Source organism: Felis catus, chromosome X, assembly GCF_018350175.1.
Source record: "Felis catus isolate Fca126 chromosome X, F.catus_Fca126_mat1.0, whole genome shotgun sequence".
In the NCBI taxonomy this organism is placed as follows: Eukaryota; Metazoa; Chordata; class Mammalia; order Carnivora; family Felidae; genus Felis; species Felis catus.
Window position 1 is genome coordinate 88,911,916 of NC_058386.1, and position 19,548 is coordinate 88,931,463.

Here is a 19,548-nt window from a genome sequence, read left to right on the forward strand (position 1 = left end):
AGCTAAAAATATTCAGCCTGTGTTCTAGCCTGCATCAGTAACTACTTGCTGACATATAAGGGTCCCAAATATGTCTCATCAAGCATCTTATTAATGGACATCCAACCAGTTATCCAGCACATGCATTGCCATCAAACAGCAGTGGTCTCAAAGTGCCATGCCATACTAGCCAAGGCTTTTTTAGCTTTCCTAATTGTCCTGTTGTCTGTAGCACCTGGCATTACCAGAATTCAAAACTGAATTTCCCTGGTTCAATTGCCTGAACTTACAATACATAGAAATATTTCTGGAGCTATAAATACCAAACTGCTTATAGTATTATCTCATGAGGTAGAGATTGGGAGCTTAAAAGGGATCTTTCCCATTTTAGTTTATACTATGTTTGTACTGTTGAAAATTTGACAACAAGTATGCATGTCTTTTGTAATTTAAAATAACTTACTCTGTGAATGTAGATTTGGTTCCAGTTTAAACTGTTGAAGAAGGAAGATAGGCTTAGGCCATAAGACATCTGAGAGGGAGAGCTGCCAAGAGCACTTAAATTTCTGAACTAGGGATTCGTGTGGTCAGCCTGAAGCAAAGCAATGAGGACTCCTCCCAGGTTGGGCTGGGTCTAGGAGTTGCAGCTGACTCCTAGGAGCACTGATGGACTTGTTTCACCATCTGTTTCACCATCACCAACATACTCCCACCATCTCCAGAAACAAGAAAATCAAAGTAATGAGTGGTTGAGACAGAGTTGCAATGGGTTGAACTGTAAGCAAAGAGAATGAGGAAATCTATCTCCCGCCCCTTTTCCCCTAGCTCAAAACCTACACTTAAAGCTATTTTATACTCAGAGGACTTAAGGGGCAGAGGACTCTTTAAATGTTCTTTTTTTCTCTCTTATTTATTCAAAAGGCAGCCTCAGCTACTACCCACCACCCACCCTCTCTGCCACCCACTCCCCACTGCCTTTAAAAGCTCAGGATCCTTCTGGCAGCATGGACTGGTCAGTCTCATCTGAAGCATTAGCCAATGACTGTGCAGTCAATTCATTTGAAACTTTGGGGGAAAGCAGATTTGTTTTCATATTTCACCAAAGTAACCATGCCAGCTTGCGATCCCTAAAGGCATGCCCAGGTGATGAATGGAAAATGAATAAGAATCTTTGTATATACAGACTATAGCACCTTTCACATAAATTTAATTCAGGGACTTCATCAACAGCTTGTTGTTTAGCTGTATTGGATTTGGGTTTGGGTGGGTAGACACCCACCTGGAGGACACTGAGATATCTAGTGACTTCTGATGACTTGTTCAGTGTATGCCCATGGCAAGCCACAGGAGGGTGGAACAAGATGCCAGGAAAGAGTTGAACTGCTTACTTCCTTGAGTCTAGTCATTATAGGCCATCTAAAAGACTGATGACTGACCAAATTCCGAAGGATTAAGGGGTGTCTAGCCTGGTTCATGAGATGGCTGAACTGAATATGTCCTTGCTTTCAATACCTGTTTCAAATATGCAACTCACTCTAAGGGCCAGTGAAAGTTTTGGCAAAGAGAATCAATTTGGATTCTGACTTCAGTTAGACTGGTCTTTTGGCCTTTGGGCATGCTCTTCTAAGGATTAAGGCCAACTAGCCCCATTAACTAGTAGCTTATTTGCCCCAGGGGCTTATCTTCATTTAGAAATATGAGAAGACAACATGATGTTTGCATGAGATTGAACCAGTGAAAATGGCTTCTGCTGTAGAATACCTGACCTCGATAGTCTGGAAAGAACATTATGCACATATCTCATAGCTTCTATTTTTCCAAGGACTTCCATATATATTATTTCTTTTGAATCTCATAACATCTCCATTAATGAGATAAAGAAGAAACAAATAATCTCATTTGTCTAGTGAGTAAACTAAAGTCCAGAAAGGTAACATGATTTGTCCCAGACTGCAACAAGCTAATAACAGAGTTTAGACTAAATCTGAAGTTTTCTAAGTCTAGAGTTATATTCTTTGGACTGTGCCATATTATCTTACGTAATGTTTCCTTTTTTTCCAAATATTTATTAAACACCTACCACATGCCAGGCACTATATTAAGAACTAGGGATAAGGCAGTGAGCAAAACAGTCTTTGCTCTCATGGAACTGACATTCCAGTGGGGGAAAACAATCAGTAAACAATTAAACAAAGGTATAACTTGTCAAATGGTGTTGGACGTTATAAAAATTTTAAAAGATGTTTAAAGTGTTATGGGTGATGTTTTTGATAAGATAATCATGGAAAACATTCTCCATTAAGGTGATATTTGAGCAGACACCTGAAAAAGGGAAGAGCAAATTATGTGAAGGCAATGTATTCCAGGCAGAGGGAATGGCATGTGTCATAGCTAAAACTGAGGCAAGAATATACATGGTGTGTTTGAAGAACAGTAAGAAGGTCAGTGCATATTTTATAATAACATCCATAGACATTCTATTGTGTATGAAAGCAGACAACAGTCTTCCACCTTAGTCTATTGCTTATGCTCTCAGAATTTGGGTGGGTTTATGGGTAATATGACCCAGGAAGCAACACAGGAGTTACTCAGTTAAGACAAAGCTGAGCTCTCCAAACAGAGCAGGGCTCTAACTCTGGAAGCTCAGTGGCATCATCAATCAAGAACGGAAATTGACTGGACTACAAATATATCAATTCAATTCAAATTTAATATTAAGATTATTTTGAAGTTCTGTGTTATTTTGGGTTAAATCACTTTAGAAAATGCCCAACATTGGGTCTAGTTGGAATCAATTCATCATATGTTAGGAAAACAACAATAACACAGTTTGTTTTTTTAAGTTTTAATTTTTACTCCAATTAGTTAACATACCATGCTATATTAGTTTCAGGTACCATATAGTAATTTAACACTTCTATTCATCACCTTGTACTCATTGCAACAATTGCACTCCTTAATCCCTGTCACCTATTTAACCCATCCCCCCACCCACTTCCCTTCTGGTAACCATAAGTTTGTTCTCTATAGTTGAGTCTGTTTCTTGGTTTGACTCTTTTTTTTCACCCATGTTCATTTGTTTAGTTTCTTAAATTCCACATATAAGTGAAATGATATGGTATTTGTCTTTTGCTGACTTATTTCGCTTAGCATAATACTCTCTAGCTCCATCTACGTCATTGCAAATGGCAAAAATTCATTCTTTTTGATGCTGAGTAATATTCCATTGCATATCTCTATATACCACATCTTCCTTATCCATTCATCAGTCAATGGACACTTAGGTTGTTTCCATAGTTGGGCTATTGTAGATAATGTTACTATAAAGATCAGGGTGGATGCACCCCTTTGAATTTGTATTTTTGTATTCTTTGGGTAGATACCTAGCAGTGCAATTGCTAGATCATAGGGTAGTTCTATTTTTAACTTTTTGAGGAACCTCCATACTGTTTTCTAGAGTGGCTACACCAGTTAGCATTCCCAATGACAGTGCAAGAGGATTCCCCTTTCTCCACATCCTTGCCAACACCTGTTGTTTCTTGTGCTGTTGATTTTAGCCATTGTGACTGGTGTGAGGTGATATCTCGTAGTTTTTATTTGTATTTCCCTACTGATCAGTGATGTTGAGAATTTTTTCATGTGTTTATTGGCCACCTGTATGTCTTCTTTGGAAAAAAGTCTATTGATGTCTTCTTCCCATTTTTTAATTGGATCATTCATTTTTTGGGTGTTGAGTTTTATAAGTTCTTTATAGATTTTGCATACTAACCCTTTGTCAGATATGTCATTTGCAAATATCTTCTCCCATTCAGTAGGTTACCTTTTACTTTTGTTGATTGTTTCCTTCTCTGTGCAGCAGCTTTTTATTTTGATGAAGTCTAGTAGTTTATTTTTGCTTTTATTTCCCTTGTCTAAAGAGACATATATAGATAGAAGCTGCTATAGCCTATGTCAAAGAGATTACTGCCTATGCTCTTCTCTAGGGTTTTGATGGTTTAGGTCTTTAATCCATTTTGAATTTATTTTTGTGTTTGGTGTAAGAAAGTGGTCCAGTTTCATTCTTTTGGATAAACAACACACCTCAGTTCAGATTACAGTTCAGTGAGAATATTTGGCTTCAATTGGTAAAGTGCAGCTTAGCAAATGGGTATGGCTAGTCCTAGCATTTTGTTTTTGGTTTGGTTCCGTCCAAATTCCAGTATTCAATATCCATCAGAGACCCCTTCTGTAAGCAGAGGTAGAGCTTCTTGAAGCTTCTTGAAGCTTCTATACCCAACATGGGGCTCACAACCCCAAGATCAAAGAGCACATGCTTTACTGTCTGAGCTAGCCAGGCACCTCTATATGACAGGGTTTTTTTTAATGGTTCAGTAAACAGTTTTTCCTAGGTTAAATGTTTTGAAACAATACATTTACAAGGCTGGAACTTCAGTTAACAACAATGTGATTTAATGGTTTGTATTTGCCTTTTTCATTTCACACTTTGGGGAAAATTATTTGCACTTACCTGGCCAGACAGAACCCAGGGAGCACACACTCTGACTCTGGTTTGCCTAATATACTTGCTCCCCCCCCCCCAATGTTCTCCAGTATCTGCCTCATCCATCAAGTGTCTGTTGAATTAAGCCTCAAAGCTAGGAAACTGTTCCCTCAAGTGGGGGTAAAAATTCCCAGAATTTAGAATTCCGAGTAGTTTAGTGCCTTGCAAAGTCTGCAGTGAAAATGTTATTTTGGTCTCCTTGGATAATTTCACATCATGTGAGTACAATAGAATGTGAATGGGCTTTGGAATCCAGATGAACTGGTTTTGATTTTGCTTGCCACTTATGTTTGTGGCCTTGGGTAATATGCTTAACACTTCTGAGCCTCAGTTTCTTCATTTGTAAATAATAGTTAATTTGTTAATAATAGTACCTGCTTCCCAGGACCATTGTGAGGACCAGAAAAGATCATGTGTATACAGTTTCTAGCACACAGTAGGTACATAGTGATAGTGCTAATGACAGTGATAAGATTTTCTGCTAAAAGGAATAGATTAGCAATTTCTGGATTTGAAAATGGTATGTTGTTAACTGGCTCTTCAGTAAACTAATGATGCCTGGAATTAATAGCCACAGTTGATGTTTACTCCAAGGATGATGAGCTTGAAAATTCCATAGTGACTCTATTTCTCATAAATAGACAGCCCAGATCATTTCAGCATACCTACCATAAACAAAAATCCACTTTGGAGACCATTTATCTGGTTTGGCTGCTTCTGTGGTTCTGATTAAAAGGTTATTTGCCAGATTTATTTTCCATATTTGTCAAGCGTACCTTGATTCTTTGGCTCAGAAATGGATTGGAAGAGAAGCAGAAAAGACACTACAACTATTACCCTTTTGGCACTACCTCTTTGACACTGTAATAAAAAATGACTAGAGGAACTTCCAAGCACATGCCCAGGATTGCCAGGCTGTATGAATACCCAGCTGATGTCACAAGATGTAGATTAACCAATGAGTTACTTTAATGAAGACGACCTTGGACAGACTCTAGAAGACAGCTTATTCCAAATTGTTCCATGGTAATCAGGTATATGGATAGTATATGAGACTTCTCAGTAATAGTCTGTTTCACTAGTTAACATTCAACATATTAAATTGTCCTTTGGAAACTAAGTTTATCTCTATGTCACTGACCAGAGAGAGGGACAGGGAGGACAAGCCAGAATTGCAGTTCCACTGAACTTAATGTTACCACTGCCTACAACTGATTTTGAATAAATTCAATTCTCTTTTTCCCAAAATAGAGAATATCACTCTAGTGAGTGTCATAAATAGCTGAATTAGCATTCACTAGCATACGTACAAGACAGAATTTTAAAATCAGTTAACTTACCATCACGAAAGCATTATTTTAAGAAGTTAGTCTGAAAAACTGTTACCTAGATCTGGCAGTTAGCAGATTCTTATTCTAGTTGTATCTTTTCACAGAAGATTTGGGTGAGAGGACTTGGAAACTAACCAGTTGACATGTGATCCTAAATTGATCCATAGATTGGCAATTTCAAATCTTTCTCCCATGGTGGAGAAAAAAGCTGAATAAATGTATTATTCACATAAGCATGATTTACTTCCTTGTAAAGTCTAAAGACTAAGTCCATTTAGAAAGTATAAGTCAGGAAATTCTTACGAGTGTAGACTAAATAATCAAAAGTTGAGGCTTTTCCTTTCTACTGATGTGATATAACTAACCAACTGAGCTCGTCCAAAAAATAGTTTGTGTAGCTTTTTCAGTCAGTGCCAAAGAGGAAGACAGAAAATGCAAGATCATGGAGCATACTAGAAATTATATTGTAACACAAAGACCTAATCAATTGCTAATGATTCATTGGTTTCATAATGAAAGGGATCAGAATTAATTTATTTTTAAATATAATTTATTGTCAAATTGGTTTCCATACAACACCCTGTACTCATCCCAACAAGTGCCCTCCTCAATGCCCATCACCCACTTTCACCTCTCCCCCACCCCCCATCTACCCTTAGTTTACTGCCAGTCCTTAAGAGTCTCTTATGGCTTGCTTCCCTCCCTCTGTGTAACCATTTTTCCCCCTTACCCTCTCCCATGGTCTTCTGTTAAGTTTCTCAAGATCCACGTGTGAATGAAAACATATGGTATTTGTCTTTCTCTGACTGACTTATTTCACTTAGCATAATCCCCCCCAGTTCCATCCACGTTGCTGCAAATGGCATGATTTCATTCTTTCTCGTTGCCAAGTAGTATTCCATTGTTTATATAAACCACATCTTCTTTATCCATTCATCAGTTGATGGACATTTAGGCTCTTTCCATAATTTGGCTATTGTTGAAAATGCTGCTATAAACATTGGGGTACAAGTGCCCATATGCATCAGCCCTCCTGTATCCCTTGAGTAAATTCCTAGCAGTACTATTGCTGGGTTGTAGGGTAGTTCTATTTTTAATTTTCTGAGGAATCTCCACTCTGTTTTTCAGAGTGGCTGTACCAGTTTGCGTTCCCACCAGCAGTCCAAGAGGTTCCCGTTTCTCCACATCCTCCCAGCATCTATAGTCTCCTGATTTGTTCATTTTAGCCACTCTGACCGGCGTGAGGTGGTATCTCATTGTGGTTTTGATTTGTATTTCCCTGATGATGAGTGACGCTGAGCATCTTTTCATGTGTCTGTTGGCCATCTGGATGTCTTCTTTGGAAAAGTGTCTATTCATGTCTTCTGCCCATTTCTTCACTGGATTATTTGCTTTTCTGGTGTGGAGTTTGGTGAGTTCTTTATAGATTTTGGATACTAGTCCTTTATCCTATATGTCTTTTGCAAATATCTTTTCCCATTACATCGGTTGCCTTTCAGTTTTGTTGCTGTTTCCTTTGCAGTGCAGAAGCTCAGAATTTATTGAACTGAAGCACAGAAGTTATTATGGACACTTAGTGCCTTTCAATAGCATATACTCTGCTGATAGCCAATGTTTGAATTTAATAGTAACTATGCACCTGAAGCAGAAAGGAAGTTCTAGTCCCAGCTTTGCCACTAACCAGCTGTGCAAATTTGGAGAAGATAATTTCTTCTCTGGAATTAGTTTTCCAGTCTGTGAAATAAGAAAGTTGAACTAAATGATATTTGAGGTCCCTTTACAGCTTTAAAATTCTATAAATCTATTTATTGGGAACACAAAAAGGAATAAGAAGATGCAAAAACTGTCTATTTGGGGTCCTGTAGGTGGTATATTTAGGTAGATGATAAAGAATGTATATCATTGTCACCAACCATCAAGCTTGACCTGCATTTTTATTAATGCATGTGAAAGCCTTTGCTAGGCTCTTGAGACATTGTGTCAACACTGCCATGAATCATTGAGTTATTCTTGTTGCTATGTTTATGCCAACTACTACTCTTCATATGTATAATCAGACTGCAAATCCTATCTGGTATCAAAATCCCATGACTTACATGAGATAGTAAGGTTAGAAAGACCACTGAAATGATTTACCTTGTTAATCTGTGAGAATCTTGGAGAGATCTAGAAATTTAGACACACTAAATTTAGCCTTTACCTTTTCTATAATCTATAGAAACTGGCATTTCTTTTTTTAAGCTTATTTATTTTGAGAGAGACAGATAGGGCGAGTGGGGGAGGGGCAGAGAGAGAGGGAGAGAAAGAATTCAATGCAGGCTCCATGCTGCCAGCACAGAGCCTGATGTGGGGCTTGAACTCACAAACTGTGAGATCATGACCTGAGCCAAAACCAAGAGTCAGATGCTCAACCAACTGAGCCACCCAAGCACCCCAGAAGCTGACATTTCTTTACTTCTACAGCTGGTGTTAGGGCCATAAATGAGAGGATAAAGATGTTTTCTTCATGCCTTTAAAGTGTTTTTATTTCAATTTTCTATCTCTTAGCCAAAATTTGTGTCAATAGAGAAGAATGGTAAGATTGGTTACTGAAATATTTACATTTGGCTTTAGAATTTGGGGTTGGATTTTGTTTTAAGAGATATTCCTCATGCTTAGGGACTTCATACCACAAGCCAAATATTGAAGCTGCATTGCAAAGGGCAGATGTAGAAAGCACTGGGAAGTTTAGCCAGCCCCTCTTTGCTCCTATGTATGCTGAAGATGGCATCTCTCAGAATGATGTATAGAACTAGTCCAAGAAGGGCTTCAGCCTTTCTGCCAGCCTTACTGCCTTTCCTGACCACATCCACCAGCAGGTTTTGCTATAACTATTGTTTCCAAATGTTGTTTTCCAACTCTTGTGGGAAAGTCTATTCTATAAGTTGGAGTAGAAAGGAGAGAGATTGGCTTAATAACAAAAGGGAGTGAAATTGAGTGATTCTGGTAATCTATTTGTCTGTAATGGAGAATTGACTAAACTTCCATATCATGGTGTAATGGGATGAAAATATTGACTTAAAAAATTAAGGAAAATTAATTAGTTAATTAGTTAATAATTATATATGTTAACAACTTTCTCCATGTCTCAGTGCATCAAGGAGAGGTTGGTTTTTGTTTTCTTAGATTTTTACCACTCCAAACTCTTCTTCCTGTGTTTGGAAAATTGATTTTTGGCCTTTTGTGATGAAGAATCAAGAAGAGAGACAGCAGGAATACAGGAGAGCCAGGAGGAAAGGATTTAGGCTGACTTCTAAGTCAATGTACGGAATAAAGTGCTTGGAGGAAGGGGAATATTGAGAAAAGATAATTGTTCTGCCTGAAGGTCCAGAAAAAGTTGGAGGGGGTGATGAATTAAAGAGAAAGACCCTAGATACCTGTGGAATATGATGGAAAAAAAAACACAGGAGAAAAAGTGGGATTTCAATGAGTTTCTCTGAATCCCCTTCGTGGTTTTTGATTAGTGTGAGAATATGAATTATTCTGAAATTACTGTTGTTTGCTAGACTCTGTCTTTGACCAAGACACTACTCTGACACTGATCAACAAGGGTCTTTACTCCATAAAAGTTTCATTAATTTCATAAAATCATCTTTCTCTGACGTTGAATGCCTTGCCCCTGTAGATATGCAATGACACTTCATAGCAGATCTGACAAATTGGCTTTTCCCAGTAGGTAACCATCAAAGCCCTCCCTGAGGCCTAGGCCCTCGTGAGATGCAGTCTGATAGCAATAGCATTATCCCTCATCCCTGACATTTGGTTAGAAATTGTAACTTTCCACAGTGCTTTGACATCAATTTTCTCTTCTTCCATCTTCACGGCATCCCTATGAGGTAGGTAGGACCAGGATGCATATCTCTACTGTCCTTTGCCAGCAAGTAACTGGCAGAGACCACAAATCCTTAGGCTCCTAGTCTCTATTTTTTTTATACCTTCCTCAGGGAATTTAACAATAAATTGTCTGCAATCCAAAGGATAACTTGATACAGGAGATACTTGAGAGCAGATAATGATCATGTTAACTGTCCATTCTTTTAGGTTCTCTGTGCCAGGTCTCTATATTAAGCCTAATCAACAGAAAGCAATTTATCTTAACTATAACATCTTAGCTTTCTGAGGGAAAAAGACTCCTACTGGCTTAAGAAGTGACATTTTACGGTCTTTTTTTTCCTTTTTCTTTTTTTTTTTTTTTTTTGAAGGGGAAGGAAAGACATTTTCATTTGAAGATTATACCTATATCTTTTGTAAAACCACATTGCCCATTATAATAAACACTACCTATTATACAAGGAATTACATGATAAATTCCTTCTAGAATTCAGTGGCAGGGAAAAAATCTGTCTAGGCAGATGAACTCATAGGTGATTTTCTTTTTTGCTTAATAGGCAATCATGTGACTCAATTTTGTTGTTTTCCTCCCTTTTTACCTTAACTGCCAAGAAACTCAGGAGTAAAATTTCATGGTCAAATACAGTGATTTATCATGGGGCTATCTCAAGCTTCTAATTCTGTTTTTTTTTAAGTTTATTTATTTATTTTGAGAGAGAGACAGTGTGCATGCACGAGCGGGTGAGGGGCAGACAGAGGAGGGAGAGAATCCCAAGGAGGCTCCACACTGTAGCCCAATGCCGAGCTCAATCCCACGACCATGAAATCATGACCTAAGCTGATATCAAGAGTCAGATACTTAACTGACTGAGTCACCCAGGCGCCCCTCTAATTCTGTTTATTATAACTCCTTGTCTACTTTTAACTTGAATTAATCTGATCTGTTTTTATGTGTTCTTAACATTTGAAAATTGCTTAAGTCTATCTTAAGGAGGCATGTTACAAAATCATAGAACCAAAGACTTGAGTGGGAAGGAATCTCAAAAGATAATTTATCCCAATCCTCCATACAATGGTAGAAATATCAGCTACTCTTCCCCAGAACATGACCATTCAGCCTCTGTTTGAATACCCCCAGTAACAGAGAACTCACTATCTTTGAGATCCAAACATTCATTTTTGAACATTTCTGATTACTAGAGAGTTGTTCCTTATGTTGACCTTAGGCTTCCAGCTTCCATCACTTGATCCAGATTCTATCTCCGGAGGCCACATAAAACAAAGTGAAACCCTGCTCCCCATGGTATCTTTTCACAGATATCAAGAAAACGATCATGGCCCCTCTTAGTCCCTTAGTCTTAGTATGCAGAGAGGCATAGAAACATTCATTTATTTATTCAACAAATATTGAGTGCCTTCTATATGTGTCAAGCATTTTTCAGGGTACAAAGATGACTCAAACATGATTCCTGCTCTCAAGAGGCTTGTAACATGTATTATTTTCTCTAGACCAAAGTATAACAGAGACAAGTACACAAACGGCTATAAAACAAATTAATATTATATAAACATTAAAGAAGTATAGGTAAAATTATTATAGAAATTCAGAAATATGGACATATCACTAGAGAGAACAAGGAAATCTTTATGGAAGAAGCAGTATTTGACTAGAGTTTCAAGGAAGGGTTGAATTTGGGCCTCTGGTGGTGGGAAGCAGGGGAGCAATTTCAGGTAGAGGGAAAAGTACAAAAAAGGCATGGCATCAGGAAAGGTCAGGAGAAAGAACAAATAATAGGCTTGGGCTAGAGCATAAACTGTAAGAAGGATAGAGAAAGTTAGATTGGAACCTAACTAAGGAATTTATAAAAGTGTAGAAACATTAAAACTTTTAGAACAGGAAAATTATAAGTCCTGAACTTTAATCACAGAAAAGTGCACTGCAATACAGAGATACAAACAGGGGGAAAAATTACTTCCCAGAAGTAACAAAACCATCTTATCACACTCTTTTGGAATACTATCACTATAAACCATTCAAATAATATTGTATGTTCAAATTATAGGCATAAATGAGGATATTCCATATTAATGTTTGTCCTGTGAGGTCAGTACCTAAGCCAACCCAAATCTGACCAATGGGGCAGGTTCTACAGACTCACAATCATCTCAAGAAATTGACTCTAGATTGCTCCTGACCAAGGAATACCCAAAAGAACAAGTATGTCTTGCTTCTTAACCACACTAAAAATGTCCCCATGAAGTTAATATACTGCCATTTATAAAGAACTTAACTCCATCAGCTAGCCCCCTATACGGCTCCCAGAAATTGCTTGGAGCAACTGCTTTTCCTTTGATTTCTCATTCCCGGAAGGCATGGTCATGGGAAGTTTACCTTGGACTATTCCACATGATGGGCTCAGTCACCCCTGAAAACAGCTGAAGTCAGTGAACACAGGAGCAAAGTACCTATCTAGCTATCCTATACTCACTGGGTATACAACTGTCCCCACAACTCAGATTTCATGGCTCTGGAGGATAAAGGTGGTGTCAACAATAGTAATCTGAATTAGTTCTAAATTCTAATCTTGCTTTGAAGTTTGTGAGCTTAGTTCTCCTCTGACTTCTCTCACTATATACTGGAGCTCTTATTTGGATGATGGGCAACAGTGAAAATATTCTTAAGATATCCTCTGAAGTTAGGCCTCTTCTCAGGTATTTCTGAGACTAAATTGATAAATGGAACTAAGACCATGTGTTATAAACTATAAGTGAATCCATAAGCCTGGGAATAATTGGAGGTTTGTTTTCCATACATTTGGGCTAAATCAACTTGGGAATATTTATAGCTATGGATAAGATCCTGTTTAGTAGAGGTGATCTAGTGACCAAGGAACCTGCAATCTTTTCTCTCTCTCTCTCTGGATTGTGATGTCACAGAGTCACAAACTCAAAACACTGTAAACCAAAATATGCCTGCCAAGCTTGTGCCCACATGCATGGTTAGAGGTCTTATCCCAGGATCTCTAAGAAGTGTTCCAAAGTGTCAGGGGTTGTCCTTGATAACTCAGATCTCTTTTTGACTTTGGTAAGAGCAGTTCCTCTTCTAACTAGATGGTGATCATAAGAAGATGACTTCTCTTCTCTGGACCCCAATACCCTACCTTTCAACAGGGTTGATGATTTCCAAGCCCTTCCAGCTCTATGATTCTATGTGCAGATTTATTTGCTTGGAATTAGATCACCTTTGAAAAATTCTTAATGGCATCTGGAGCCACTCTAATTTGCAGTGAGGCAAAGTGAGAATATAAATTAATGGCCACCTCTATTCTCAATGCCACTTTGGAAAAGGTCCACTACTGCTTGCTTGCAGTAAATCTGAACTGGAAAAGAGGTGAGATAGCAGGGTTTTTTACAAACCACTCCAGAGAAACCCAAGCAATACACAAACAACAGATATATGATGTATTATTTAAGGTAACTTATGTCTGTGTCTGTGGTCTACTTATGAATTTTCTTGACCTGAAAAGATGGCACAGACCAGAGAAGGGGTAAGAGAGAATTCTATTACAGAGTTTCCACTATTTTAATGGGCCAGAAGCAACCAACCAGATGGGAAATGTGCTTGATTAGGTCAACCAGCTTTAACTGGAAAATAAAATGGTCAATCCATTGTGGCCTTTCATCTAATTAATGCTTACTTGATTCAACCAGGTTTTTAAGTTACATCCAATTGTTTGATGTCACAAAGATGTGACCTCCCAGTGCACGAAGTATTACCATTTGGCTGTTTGCCACATCCCACAACTTGCAAGTTGATTCCACTTGGATTAGAGACAGGAATGTGGTGAGATGAGTAGCTTGGTAATAAAGTTGTTTGTACTAAGACTAAGACAAGGTAGACAGAATGGGAGTCCTTGGAACAACACTTTTTGGTAGAGTAGCTTTATGTAGTAAACCAAGTTATGGCTCTCTGATGAGGTATAACCATCTGCTATCTCCTCCTACTTACCTATGCCAAGTGAAATCAGGAACAAGTGGATCACTGAAAGCTGCCCAAATTTGAAACTGATTCAGCCTCTACACCAAAAGTATGGATTAACAAGGCCAGCAATAAAAGTATAATGGACTAATTTGAGAATCAGCTGACTTAAGGTATCATTTGGCTGAGTGGATGTTATAACATGCAGTAATGTATGAAGTTGAGCCCAAACAAGGAAAAATTAGAATAAAAGATCTAAAGAGAATTTGAGCAATTTAAATTTCCTATAAACCTTTCTGTGTTTTCTAAATTTTCTACAATGAACCTGTATTGCCATTGAGATCAGGAAGAAAAAAATCTAAAGGGACTTAAACAATGCCTCATGGGATGATCAAATTGTTAAATTACATGGTAAAGTACAGAAAAACCTCAAATAAGCACAACCCAGTTTGCAATTCATTAACATTTGTCTTTCTTTTTCCAATAATCTATTTTGAAAAGCGGAAAATCACAAGAAAACAAGGAGATATAATGAAACAAATTCAAATCTGTTTCAAAAAATACATTGTTTAAATTGTTTTCTAAATATTTTGTTTTGTACAAGGAATATAAGCTAGAAAAGAGCTGTGAGGGAAAAAATCATTTAGGTCCCTCTTAACCACCAACTCAAGCCATTGTGCTAGTAGCAACAGGTGAAAAGAGAAATAATCAGTAGTATATAAGAAGTAGGCTTGACTCCACTAAGTCAAATGGATCATGGGAGTAGAGAGTGTTTATCTTCTCCACAGATAATTAAAATGCTAAGGCAGATTAAAGGAAGCTTAGTTTTGGTCAATGCAGAAGGCTTTAATGAAACAGAATCTGGGAAAGGATGGAGTGGTTTTAGATAGGGGTTCATGACAGAATCAAACAAAGGAAGACGTGATTGTGCATGAGACAGGATTAGTAGGCTATAAAAGGTAGGTTTGGTTGACACACTGGACTTGTGAAATACCAAAGAGGGAAATAGGGGACAGGATCAGACAGAGAGCTAATGGATCACCTTCAGTGGGTCTTGTTGCTCAATATTTTGCAGGCCTAGGCCTGGGACTATAGTTCCTGGGCTAAAGGATTGGACTGTGGGAGAATCCTGATCCTTGAAGCCTATAGGTGCAGCCCCATTCCCCTCCCTCATCCTCAATGATCCTTCTATTCATACTAGAGGGCAGTGCCACCTCCTCTAAGAGAAGTGAAGTCCTGTTTTTGACTTGGTATTTTTCTTGGAAACTTCCCTTAGACCTTGTCTCTCTAAAATCCTTAAATGCTCAGCTTTTGACTGAGACCTTTGCCACAGGTAGAGGATGATATTTCATGTCTCCCTCTGCCATATCTAGAAAAAGGAATTAGAAACTCTGATCAAGGAAGCTGAAAGGCACCTTCAGCCTTTTCTGCATCCTTTTGAACAGCTTTAGCATAGTAAATAGACTACCTTAGGGTGAGAGAGGTTAAGCTCCTGTGAAGAGTCCAAGGGTGCTTTGACTGAAAGTGGAGGGAAAACTGCTGGGAAGAACTTTTGACTTTAAGCCTAGATTCAGGGTGAGTTGATAATGGAAAAAATTAAATATGAGTGAGAAAGGTATCAAATTATACCTGAGGCATTTCTTAAAAAAAGGCTTGTTCTAAAAGAATTAACTGCTTTACTGGCTGATATGTTTGAGTTCAGCTGTTTTAATAGATTATTTTTTACAATAAAAGGGAGGAAAAGTTTGCTTAACTATTTTAAACATGCCTGTGACTTAAGTCTTATTGCTTTGGTCCATGTGATTGTGGCAAGCCATTGCCAATAACCCCTTGAAAGTAGAATTTGGAAAACTAAAAGCACAAAGTAAAAACAAATGTTCAAAGGGATTTATTTTAGGGGCCAGCGTAGGGGCTTGAAAGGCAGGGTGGACAGGGGAAGGGAGAAAAAGAACAAAACAAACGGAATTGCTCAGTTCAATCCACTACTTCTATATCTTTCATCCTGACAATATCTCCTACATCTCTTCCTTTCACGTTCAGAATATAACCCTGAGGCCCAGTAAGATGCTCACCTATCTAGCAAGGACAATTCAATTATGTTCCTTAAACTTCCCTTACTTAGACAGGAAAAGAGACCATGACAATTGTGGAAAGAGTTTGAATAATAAGCAATAAGAAAACAAAAGAACTTCTTCTTAGCCCTGAATTATTCAAACAACACAATTAACCAGACTCTTCTCCTCCCCCCTATTCCCTAGGCATTCCAGTCAACTGAGGTCACAGTAGACTGTGGATTCAGATGTATGTTTGCTGGAAGATTTTTTTTCCTGGCACTAATCTCATAGTATCCGAGTTATAAATTATGCTCATTAAATACTTTCTAGAGATTCAAATGAAATGAAAAAGAAAACAAAGTGCCTCCTACTTTTTTCTGTGAAAATAGAGACCTTCTTATCTTAGTCCAAGTTGGGCCTGTTATTTTGGAATTACTAAACTTGGAGGTAGGTGGTTCTCTCCCCTTCCTTAAGGTTCACATCCATTGCAGTTTACATTCAAGTGGCCTTTTTGGTGATTAGCTGTGTAATGAACAAAACTTATTAAATTTACTTCCCAGGAGCCCCCCTCACACTGGAATTAGGCTTAAATAACCCTGTAGACTGGTCATCCTCAGAGATATAGTCATTCACTAATTTCTTGCCCAGGAAGAACAATTTGTTGAACTGGAGTGAGCTCTTCCATTGCCTCACCAAGAGAAGATTCTAATCTTGCAGCCCTTCACTTCTGGGTGGGAGAAAGAGAAAACAGTAAGTATACCTTCTCCATCCTAGGCCTTTCACAGGATTTCAATATGAATGATTCTAAGCCACACAACGCCACTCTACAAGAAGAGCTTACAAATTGCTAAAATTTCCTGGATCACTGAAAAAATAAACATTATTATATTTGTCAGGTTTGCCTAACTAGATGTTGCTATTTATAAGGGTTTTTTTTTTTTTACAAATTTAACAAAAAAAGGGGGCATGTTAATATATAAGTAATCTTCAACTTACTGATGAGATGTGTCCTGAACATTTATAAGTCAATGATTTGGAACTTGGAATGCCTTGCTCCATAGAAACTGTGTTATATATGTGGTGGTCAAGTTTCTGGGCCAGTCTACAAAGGCTGATTTAACCCACATGGAGCAGTTACATTAGAGCTCTGGCAGAGGTCCTAGGTCCTGAGAGCAGAAGGAAAAGCATGCTTTCTTCCTATTATTTGGGTCCAAAGAAAACCCAGAGCAAAGGTTTAAAAGTGGGGTAATCTAAACTGACTTTTCCACTCTCATACTTGTTTTCACTCTTCTCCCATCTCCCAGGGATCCATTGCTCTTGTCCCAAAACCTCCACTATGACCTTCCTTCTTTTTTTCATAACTGCCAAACTTCCTCATTTCTCCTGGTCCCAACCAAAATGAAAGTTACAAGTTCTCCTGAACATCCAGCTCAGTTCACTTCCACTCTGATATGAGTGATTAGTCCTCCCTTGCCCTCCAAAAGGTACATCTATGATTGAAAGGCTCATTAACCCCAAATGAAGCCCAGTTGGTGAAATTTTAGGGAAAGTAACCAGATGAAGTGATAACCTTTAGGAAGGTTTGGAAAGTGGTGGATATTTGGGGACATGAGGAAGGAGATACTGGGTAGACATCAGGGCCTTGCCTGAGAGGCAGCCACTGCAGTCAGTTCACCAAAGCTGTGTCCCTGTCACAGCATCTCTTTTTCCTTCCTGTATGACCCCAGAGGGCTCTCTAAAGGTTTCAAATTTTCCCCTAACAGCTCCCATGACAGCAACAGCATATGAGAGATAGTCATTGGTGTTGTGGGTCTTTTGCAAGTTGGATCTGTCTCATTATGAGTCAGCCTAAAAATTCATAGAACATTAGCAACATTGTGGAATAGGTGATGTTACTGGATGACATCAACATAGGACATTTAATGAGAGATGTGAGATGTCTGAGAGCTCTTGGAATTAGGGCAAGCCTTCTGATATTTGTCAAGGGTACTCTTCTTGAGGATTTTTGTGATTTGCAAAGCCTGCCAAGGCCACTGTGGTCAATTAATATGTTGATTAAAGTATAAGTGCTAATGAGGCTAAGACCAGAGGTCAAATCCACTTTGGGGCCAATTGGCTTCAATCTGTTCCATATACTCACAGTCCACAGAAGCTTGCCCTCTGTCAAGGGGGTCCAGATGAGTGTGTATAAATTGCCTAAGTCACATCCATCTGCAGTGCTGGGGAATCATTAGAAAGCACACAGCCAATGATGGTGAGTCAGCTGCAGTGTCTTCTGCAAATTCCAACACATTCTTAGGAATGGATAGGTTCTTACACAGTACTTGCAATACTTATGCCACCCTACCAAAGGGGAAACCCTTCAAGAGCTTCCAAAAACTCGCCTGCTGTGAGAGAAAGATAGAGAGACAGAGAAAGAGACTGTGTGTCTATGTGTATTTGTGTGTTTCCTTCCCTACAGGAAAGAACGTTCCTGGAAATTAGGTGAATGTGTGTCCCAGCTGCCTATCTACTTGTATTTACCAATAGGAAAAAACAGAGCCAAGCTCCAGGATTGCAGGATTGCAGGATCCTCCATTTTGCAGGATTGCAAGGGGTGTTACAGGGAGCTTCAGGGAGCTTCAGGGGAGCCACAAACTCAGTACAGAAGCCTTTATGGAGCATTATGACTTATAGAGGGTACCTGTGATAGTTGCAGAAATGAAGATGCACTGGGTTTCCTTGGGAGAGAAAGAGTTATAGAGATCTGACAAAGTCAATAGAGGCTAATGGGAAAATAGGAGGTATGTGGATGCATTTGGTAGTTGCTGCTACAATTGTGATTATTCTGAAACATGCTAAGAAACAAGGGAGCAGGAATGTGTGGAGGTGCCTTAATGTTTACTTTAGAAGCTTGTGATTTCCAAAAATATGTGGAGGGAGAAATGAGTACTAGGGTCAAAGTCTCCATAAAAGAGAAAATAAGAAAGAACGATAGAGAAGGGATGCTGATAGGAGCCCCAGAAGGCAACAGATTCCTCAAAGATAAATATATGGGGATAATTCTTGATAATTAGTCTGTTGTTGCTACTGGAATCATACCGTTCTAGTAGGGGAGGAGGGATGGGGGAAATGGTCCTGAATTCAAGCCAGGCAGTCAAGGTGTAACCAGTCTTATTTTGGTTGGCAATGCCAACCTCAGAAGCGCTCAAGCATGCCACCAGAGGAAATGACATAACATCCCCTCAAAGATGGTCTCGCCAATGGATCCTGGGGAAATAAGATCATCATAATATTGCTGTGTTGCTTAGATAGATGTGAATCTACAAAGACCTGAAGTGGCTCATCATGTGGTCCAGGTACTCAACAATGAAACAGACAGGTGCACCTGCCTGATTAACTGGATAACGAGGCCAGCCTTGTTTGACATTCAAATATGTTATCAGTGCGGGAGGCAAAGGTCTCTCTCAGGAACAGGGCAGCTGACCTCCCTCAGATGCAGCTTGCTCTGCAACAGGCCTCCCGAGTAGGTTTTTGCTCAACTCAGTGGAGCTTGGAAATTCACCAACTCCATCACACTCTGCCAATCGAGTGTAGGCTGAGACTGGCACCCATGCCAAAGGGAGCCCCAGCATTGAAAATTTGGCAAGCTCCCGTGCTCTGTTTTCCTGCTGGCCATTACCTTATGGCTTGTTTCTCACCAGCTGCCTTTCTGCTTTTCTTCTTTGGAAGGCTGCAATCTCCACTGGTTGCAGGCCATGGCCTACTTGCCTGTGGGGCAGGAAAGACACAAAAATAGTGAAGAGAGTGAAGCAG

General features: G+C 38.9%; 1 protein-coding gene across 3 annotated transcripts in view; it reads right to left on the reverse strand.

The window, feature by feature from the left end:
• Positions 1 to 7,280: 7,280 nt before the first annotated feature.
• Positions 7,281 to 19,548, reverse strand: part of GUCY2F (guanylate cyclase 2F, retinal) — a 112,537-nt gene continuing 100,269 nt past the window's right edge. Inside the window, exons 19-20 of one of the 3 annotated variants that reach the window (XM_006943916.4) lie at positions 19,415 to 19,503; positions 7,281 to 7,584 (exon numbers count right to left, since the gene is read on the reverse strand). In XM_006943916.4, the coding sequence (XP_006943978.1) occupies positions 19,416 to 19,503 (88 nt within the window). In that variant the 3' untranslated portion in view covers positions 7,281 to 7,584; position 19,415. Of the gene's footprint in view, positions 7,585 to 11,100; positions 19,504 to 19,548 lie in introns of those variants that run through there. The other 2 variants (XM_019824153.3, XM_019824152.3) reach the window with 2 other exon arrangements.